Source organism: Panicum virgatum, chromosome 9K (assembly GCF_016808335.1).
Source record: "Panicum virgatum strain AP13 chromosome 9K, P.virgatum_v5, whole genome shotgun sequence".
NCBI lineage: Eukaryota > Viridiplantae > Streptophyta > Magnoliopsida > Poales > Poaceae > Panicum > Panicum virgatum.
Window position 1 is genome coordinate 54,551,894 of NC_053144.1, and position 8,974 is coordinate 54,560,867.

General features: G+C 49.9%; 1 protein-coding gene across 2 annotated transcripts; it reads left to right on the forward strand.

Moving 5' to 3' along the window:
* The first annotated feature begins 6,432 nt into the window (after positions 1-6,432).
* LOC120652378 (BTB/POZ domain-containing protein At1g03010-like) lies at positions 6,433-8,974 on the forward strand. Of its 2 annotated transcripts, none has more exons than XM_039930175.1 (4): positions 6,433-6,556; positions 6,750-6,816; positions 6,919-8,130; positions 8,219-8,974. In XM_039930175.1, the coding sequence occupies exons 1-4, from the start codon at positions 6,465-6,467 to the stop codon at positions 8,810-8,812; spliced, it is 1,965 nt and encodes a 654-aa protein (XP_039786109.1). In that variant the 5' UTR covers positions 6,433-6,464; the 3' UTR covers positions 8,813-8,974. The 2 variants fall into 2 exon arrangements, with proteins under 2 accessions (XP_039786109.1, XP_039786110.1); XM_039930176.1 differs by having other exon boundaries at positions 6,931-8,130.

Genomic DNA, 8,974 nt, shown 5'->3' on the forward strand with positions numbered 1-8,974 from the left:
CGAGACGATATAAGGTTACGAAGTCACGGGCGACGGCTGCGAAGCCGAGAAAGTTCTAGCAAAGTATGACGCGAGACGGCACAACAGGTGTGACGGAGCGCGACATCGCCTACCGTAAGATGCTAATCGTACGGTGCACATCGTTTTTGATGTCGTGGATAGGCTCGCTGGCCACCGAGCGGTGCGTAAGTAATATATAGAAATGCTTTTGCCTTTCTTGTACACTTTTGTACATCCCTTGGACTCTTTTGTTTTAGATTAAGATCCCTTGGACTCTTACGTCCTATAAATGTCCATGCTTCAAAATAAGGATGTTAGCTTGGATACATTTTAGGACTAAGTAGCACTAGCACATTATGAGGTAGGTACTTGAAAAATAGCCGATTTGGGACATACAAGTTTTCTTTGTTCATTAGTAAGTTGAATTATATTGTTTCCATTAGGAAGCGAGGCATATTTTTTTCTCATATGATTCAGCTAAAAAAAAGGCAATATTAGAAGAGAGCATTTTGAAATCTGAATAATCTAGTTGCATAACTTTTTTACATTAAAAAAATACATGACCAGACCAAGTATTGACCAAGTAAACAATTACTTCTTTCCACAAATAGATTTACGCTTGGGGATTTTTCTGATTATCTTGTAATAATACAGAATGCATGAGTCATAAAATGTCGATAATATAACTCATATCAAGTAACAGAAAAAGGGTACATCAATGAGGACCTTCACAAATCTTTTCATGTCGAGTGGTAATTAATTACACATATCAACATCTTTACTCAACCAAACAAAAGGTTTAATTATATACCTTTGATTGAAGTGTGTTAGGGACAGTGCACCTCACAAGGCACCCATTCATTGAGACAAAGCTTTTAGAGACGAAAACAAATGGCAGAACGCACAACTCGTCAATATTTTATCCAAAAGGTGGTCGTTTGCATAGGGATCCCCACAAAGGTTTTGAAATCAGGGAGGTAATACAGATAGCAGTGATCTGATAGCATACAGCATGCGGATCAATATACTACTAGGATTTAACAATATCAGAACTACGGCCGGCATGTGCATCATAGGTTCATCGCGATTCAGAAGGATATGGTCCTAGCAGCAGTACTGCGAATTTGTTGGCCATACGAGTGTTTTTTTTCTTAGATTAAGAAAAATTCCAACCTTGAACATAGGCCATATACGAGTGTTGACGAGCATAGTAAAAGTTGCCACTGTCAAAATAACGGTAGACCAGTTCTTCTTAAAATAAAAAATAACGCTAGACCTTCATAGGCACTCTGGCAGGCATAGCACAATCCCTTTCAAAGTGACCTGTTTGGCACATAACAGTTCTCTAAAATCTCTAGGATTATTGAAATATTTATTAAAAAACTTCATTACAAATAAACCACAAAAACACTTGATGTGGCTGAGATATTGTAGCTAATATAAATTGTTGTAGTCATTGATATTAATTAAGCTTTTGCCCATTCCAATTGACCAATAGATGAAACCAACACAATACCGCACATTGCCGTTCATTTTTGCGCCTACCAGATAAAAGTGTAGTGGGGAGGGGGGGGGGGTTTCAAGGATTTTTTGAGAACTTAAAGTGATATGGTACATTTAACCTTTTAGACAACTATTGTGCAAAAGAGCACTCCATCTTCTCTTGCTCACAAGCACTTCTCCAACTTTCCTCCTCCACTCCTACGTACCCCTATGGGCACTAGTGTCACCATGGCTAAACAGTGAACCCCCAGTTGTGTTGTGCCACCGCTAACCTCCATGGGAGCATCTTCAACAGATTGCTTATCTCTCATACCCTATATATTTTCTCTCTCCATCATCAATAATACTTTTTATATTTTTGGTGGCAAGTGTTGTAGCAAATTACTCAAAAAATAGAGTGGAGGGAGAAACCCCCTAAGCAAGAGAGAGGTTTGTTTTGGGGATTGCCAAAAAAATTTTGGTATTGGTGATGAGATTGATAGTCTGCTGGAGCACCTTCTATTATCAAAAGAATAAATTTTTGATATTGGGGAGAGTGAGAGGTAATCTGCTGGAAATGCTCTGACATCCTATCCCCTCGCTCCCCTAAACCCTAACCTCAGTACCTCACCAACCACCAACGATATAGCCATCTCTCCAACACTCATAATCGTGTCCTAAAGGAGCTCGTGCTACCACTCACACTGAAGAATTCTTCCAAGTTGAACTCTACTTGTGTATAATCTCATGAATAATTGGTACGGTGTATTCCTCGGTTTTGTTTTCCGACAGAGCATCTCCAGCAGATTGCTTATCTCTTATACCCTATATGTCTCCACTCTTAACCCAAACACATTAGCGTGAACCACATTGTGAGAACCGCCCAATTTGTACCCGGTTTAAGTGAAAATTATTGATTAATCCATTAAGATGAGAGTTAACACGTGTCCGTCTCTCGACATGCCACGTGTTAATCCACATCTTAGAGGCGTTTAATCAACACAATTCACCTAAAACGACCACAAATCCGGTAGTCCCGGTACGTGTTTGCCACATGCCCAGGATTAAGCACACGTACCGTTATACAAGCACGTATATTGCCGATGATCCACAAGAGCAGTTTTACACATTTAACATCACAAGTTCGATATAAGTGGGTTCAAACTTCCTTTACAAGCCTTGGGCTCATGAAAGACATATTAAACCGAAATTTAAAGTTTATTGAATTTGCATACTCTCACGGAGCTCGATTACGATAAAGACATACTAAGATAATGATGCCTTGCTCAAGGACATCATTACAGCCACAACGACCTACTCCTCCCCCGCATTTGGATCAGCGGGGTAGACGTGGACGTACAACACTTCCGGCGCACCTGCAACTAGGTTTAGAAAGCAACCTGAGTACAAAAGGTACTCGCAAGACTTACACGATTAAATAAGCTAGGATTATGCAAAGACTCAATTGAAAGCTTTAGGGTTAAGTAATTATTACATAGCAAGAGCTCTCTAAACTATTACCTAGCAAGATCAATTATTCTTGCCCAAACCCCAAAAATTTTAGTTGATTAAGAGCATAATATATAATGAGTCATAGAAGTGCCATGAACCATTTCCAACCGAACCGAACTTTCTACGAGGAGTTCAAGGGATAAAGGGCTTGCTCATAACCGAGAGCGCGGCAATTCGAATTGATTAAAACCTTGCAAGGGTGTACTACTTTATCTACACGACACGAGAACCATGCGGCTCACCCAACCGATCACGTCGGGCAAGGGGGTACTCACGTCAACCGTTCCCAACAAGGCTCGATCATTGAAATCTTCACACCTAGCTTACACGTAGAGACTTAGTTTCCACCGAGGACATCTCTAAACTTTTCTACACATAGGTCCACCCCGGGGACACCTCTAAGCCTCTCATAGTCCTTAGCCACGTATCTAGGACTGCACATCAATGATTAAGTCAAAGAAGGTAATTGGCTCATTCGTACCATTATATTGGATATGTGGTAGCACGAAAAGTTGCTCAAAACCAACGTCATCCACGGACGGTCCTTAATCGGTCCAAGCGGACTATGAACATGTGACTTCATTCTCTAGGCCCTACCATTCCGCTCGAACCTCGATACTACCATACCTTTACCACCAAGCCGAACTAGTGCGATCAAGGGTAACCGGTAAATGTGATCCTCCAAACTATTCCTGTCTAGCGAGCAATATAAATATTCTAAGCAGGGCTAAGCATCTAGTCAAGTTAAGTGATTAACTGACTAACTAGTGACAAGGACATGGATAACAAATCAAGGAAGAATAATGCACACAGATAGGTATAAGAATGCAATACATACATACTATATATAACCCAACATTACCCGGTGAGATAACTAATTGAATCAGATTAGATAGGAGCAAGGATTCATGCTTAGCTGCTTGCCTCGGTTAACTTCGGGCTCCGCCGTGAACTGGACTCCGGGTTCAGGCTCAACGGACTCGGCGGGCTCCACGGGTTCGACCTCCGACAGTTCGGTCACTAAAATGCATGAAGCGATGCATATGCATTAGCATGATGCGACGACATGGAAATGACATGCTACAAGTGAAATGTGATGAAGCACTATGCAAAGACACATGAACTCAACACATGCGTTGATGCACAGACGTAACCCGCGCGACGACAAACAATCACTATGCAAACACGAACGAGGAAGGTAGAGTAAGAATTAGGAAATGAACTTATACAGCAAGCATAAATCATGGATAAAATTGAGCATGAATAGGACATTGCAAGGAACCCATAAAAATTAGTTTTGCAGCAAAAGTATTTTTCTATAATTAATCATAAATATATTAGTTTTCAGCTATTCAAAACAAGATAAATCGGAAAAGGCACGCAAACTTAACTAAACAAATCCAGGAAAATTATCATAGATACTAGACATGAACACAAGGCTAAAAAAACTGGTTTTGCCATTTTATCACTTTCCAGCAAAAAGTTCTACATTAAATTATTTTCAGATAGAGCATATGAAATTACACTAAAACCTTAACAAAAAGCAAGGAAACATATGAACAATCTGCACTACTGGAAATAACATCTCATAAGGAATCTAACAAAATTTAGTTTACATTTTTTCTGATTTTTCTACGATTTACTATGATTTTTCAAAGTTTCAACTGATTTATTGCAAAAGAGCCCTTCGCAGCACTATTCACCTGAGTATTGGTTTGTGCAGTTAGCCCCCTGGACTTGTTTGAATTGCTGCATGAGGTCCTTCACGTGAACTGAAGCAGAGGAGGCACTCAGGGAGCTCGATTTTGACAAGGAAAGGCCATGCCGGCTGCAAGGGAGGGGTGGGGGAGCATGAAGGGGATGAGGGCTAACTGTAGGTGTGCTCGGTTAGAGCTGGGGTGGCCGGGCGAGGGCTGGCGGCGGGAGCACCACCTCGGCGGCGGTGGTGGCGGCGTGCGGCGGCGCTCCGGTGAGTGGTCGACGACAGGGCGGCCATGGGAGGGTTCAGCAGGGCCGGGCAGAGTGGAGGCGCTCGGCGGCGCGGCACAGAGGCGCGTGCGCGTGGCTTGCGGCGAGCAGCAGCATGCCGGCGGCGGCATGGCTCGGGAACGAGCGCGGAAACAACGGGAACGTGTAAGAACGAGGAGAGCACGAGCATAAGTGAGTCGAGGGGAGACGATTTCTATACCTAGGTTGGATGGAGAAGGACCGGAGGTAGGACTTCAATGGTGAGGGGCGGAGCTACTGTTCATGGTGGTCTAGAGCTTCGATTCCCGTCGATTGGGCCGAGGAGGAGTTCGGTTGGGGTTTGGGAAAGTTGGAGGAGGTGGTGGGGAACGTCTGGGCATAAGAAATCGAAGCAGGGCAGCCGGAGGGAGGAGATCGACGGGAGGGGTGGTGGCGAGTCTGCTCTCCTCGAGCTCTTGCACGAGAGGAGGAAGAAGAGGGGCGCGTGCGAGTGAGAGAGCAGTTGGTGGCTCGAGATAAAGATGAGGACGGCATTGGCAGCAGCGGAGTGGCGCAGGACGGCACGGCAGCGAGCCGATGCTCGCCGCGCGTCGAGCGCGCATGAAGGCCGCCCAACATTGTTGACTTGGTTTGAAAATCTTAACTTAATTAGTATGTGCTCAAACACCTGGGTATTACACACATGATTGCAGCTCCCCCAATTTTCTCCCGGCAGCTCGCCTCAGCATCATAAGAAATCGGCCGTTAGGAGAATGTAAAAGCCTATAAGCATGATAACATCTCAAGGGGCCAAAAGCCTAAATGATGCTCACTGTCCCCCCTTTCACATTTCTTAATAACAGTGTAACTCATGGCTCGCTCATCCCTGCTGAAATGGCTTTGCAGTCGGCACCGTCATCATCAGACCTCCATCTCCGATGTGCAATGGCTAGCCGTAGTTTTCTCTTTTTTTTTCTTTTTTTTTCTTTTCTTTTTTTGCTAGCAGGAAGCTTTTGAACTGCCTGCCCAGTCCATGGCCGTGGGCATCAGATTTCATTCACCTCAAGCTTTCTGCACACACTCCCACACCACACACGCTACTGGGTTGTGTTTAGATCTGTAAAATAGTGGTAAAAAGGTCATATCGGACACTGTGGTACACTGTAGCACTTTTCGTTTATTTGTAATAATTGTTGTTCTGCCATGACCTAACTAGGCTCAAAAGATTCGTCTCGTCGTGTACATCAAAACTATGCAATTAGTTTTTTTATTTATCTACATTTAATATTCCATGCATGAGGTAAAAAATTTAATGTGATAGGTGAATAGTGAAGTTTGGAAAGAGAAATTTTGAAAGTGAACCCAACCTGTCTTGAAAAGCGCTCGCTGCACTGTCCTCTGTCCTGACGCCCACGTAAACATATTTAGGCGTGCATCCCTTTGCAGTGCTTGGCTGCTTGCTTACTACTTCATTAGAGAGAGAGAGAGAGAGGGGCAGGGAGAGGAGAGAGAAAGAGAGAGAGATGGGCGTGGCGACGGTGACAGAGCTGAAGCAGAGCATCTCCGGGAAGAGGACGTTCCGGCCGAGCCTCATCAGCCGCCACGCCAATGAGTGGTAACTCATTCTGCTCCTCCTCGGATCCCGTAATCTCCTCCTAGCAGTTTGTTTGTCAGCTCAACTCTCTGAACATCTCATCCACTGCCAGTATGATCATCAGAGGCAGCAACATTGTTGCATATATAGCAATCTACTTAAATTTGAGCCTGATGCGTGAGCCCTTCGTTCTTCGATCTTGCACTTCTTGCAGGCCGCCGACCGACGTCTCCAGCGACCTCACCGTCGAGGTCGGCACGTCCAGCTTCGCCCTCCACAAGGTGAGAGTGAGAGCCTCCTGACCAAGAAAAAAAAATGAATTGATTCGCAGGGGCAGCAGCAGCAGCAGATGATCGATGTCCTAGCTAACGCCGGCGGCATAGCTGTTCGCGCAGTTCCCGCTGGTCTCCCGGAGCGGCAAGATCCGGCGGCTCGTGGCGGAGGCCAAGGACGCCAAGCTGGCGCGGCTGAGCCTGCACGGCACGCCCGGCGGCGCGCAGGCGTTCGAGCTCGCCGCCAAGTTTTGCTACGGCGTCCCCGTCGACGTCACGGTCGCCAACGTCGCCGCGCTCCGCTGCGCCGCGCACTACCTGCAGATGACCGAGGACTTCTCCGACAAGAACCTCGAGGCCCGCGCTGAGGCCTTCCTCCGCGACGCCGTGCTCCCCAGCATCGCCAGCTCCGTCGCCGTGCTCCGCAGCTGCGAGGCGCTGCTCCCGGCCGCCGAGGACGCCAACCTCGTGTCGCGCCTCATCGCCGCCATCGCCGGCAACGTGTGCAGGGAGCAGCTCGCCTCGGGCCTGTCCAAGCTGGACCAGTGCGCGCAGCTCGTCAAGCCGCCGGCCGAGCTCGACTCGCCGGGCGAGTGGTGGGGCAAGTCGGTGGCCGGCCTCGGGCTCGACCTGTTCCAGCGCCTGCTCTCCGCAGTCAAGGCCAAGGGGCTCAAGCAGGAGACAGTGACGCGGATCCTCATCAACTACGCGCACAACTCGCTGCACGGGCTCATGGCGAGGGACGAGCACGGCGGCGCCGGCGCCAGGTGCGGAGCGGACGCTGACGCTATCAGGAAGCAGCGCGCCGTCGTGGAGGCCATCGTGAGCCTGCTCCCGGCGCAGTCGAGGAGGAGCCCCGTGCCGATGGCCTTCCTCTCGGGGCTCCTCAAAACGGCGATGGCGGGGTCCGCGTCCAGCATCTGCAGGGCCGACCTCGAGAAGCGGATCGGCATGCAGCTGGACCAGGCCATTCTGGAGGACATCCTCATCGCCGCCGGCGCCGGCGCTGGGGCCGCCGCGCCGGGCGGCCAGCAGCAGCACGGGCTGTACGACACGGACGTGGTGGCGCGCATCTTCTCGGTGTTCCTGAACCTCGACGACGACGCCGAGGAGGACGGCGGCGGGTTCGACTACGACAGCCCGCGGTCCCCGAAGCAGAGCCTCCTGGTGAAGGCCGCCAAGCTGCTCGACAGCTACCTCGCGGAGGTGGCGCTCGACTCCAACATCCTGCCGGCCAAGTTCATCTCCCTCGCCGAGCTGCTTCCCGACCACGCCCGCCTCGTCACCGACGGCCTCTACCGCGCCGTCGACATCTTCCTCAAGGCAAGGACGCCGATTCATTAATCAGATTTCCTTCATTTTCCCTCGGTAGCTTAAATAATGTAATTAGCTTTGCCATGGCTGGCCGCAGGTGCACCCGAACATCAAGGAGGCGGAGCGCTACCGGCTGTGCAAGGCGATCGACTGCCAGCGGCTGACGCCGGACGCGTGCAGCCACGCGGCGCAGAACGAGCGGCTGCCGGTGCAGATGGCCGTGCAGGTGCTCTACTTCGAGCAGCTCCGGCTGCGGAGCGCGATCCAGGCCGGCGGCGGCGGCGGCAGCATGGGCGGCGGGCCCGACGCGGCGCTCTTCTTCGGGTGCGCGGCAGCGGCGTCGCAGGGCGGCGGCGTGACGAACATGCGGTCCGGCAGCGGCGTGGGCAGCGGCGCCATGTCGCCGCGCGACAACTACGCGTCGGTGCGGCGCGAGAACCGGGAGCTGAAGCTGGAGGTGGTGCGCATGCGGATGCGGCTGACGGACCTGGAGAAGGACCACGTGAGCATGAAGCGGGAGCTGGTGCGCGTCGGCCCCGCCAACCGCCTGCTCCGGGGCTTCGCGCGCAGCCTCACCAGGTTCTTCCGGATGCGCCCCGCCGCCGAGCCCGGCCTGCACCAGCTCGGCGCCAAGGCCACCGCCGACGCCAAGGTGCTCTTCCAGCGCCGCCGCCGCCACTCCATCTCGTGATCCCGGACAGGAAGGGTGACACTACCAGATTCACTGGCTTTGCCGAGTGCCGGTTACACTCGGCAAAGACCAGTTTGCACTTGACAAATTTTTTGTCGAGACGGCAAAGCCTCCCACGGCAAAAGGATCTTTGCCGAGAGCTTTGGCACTCGGCAAAGCAGC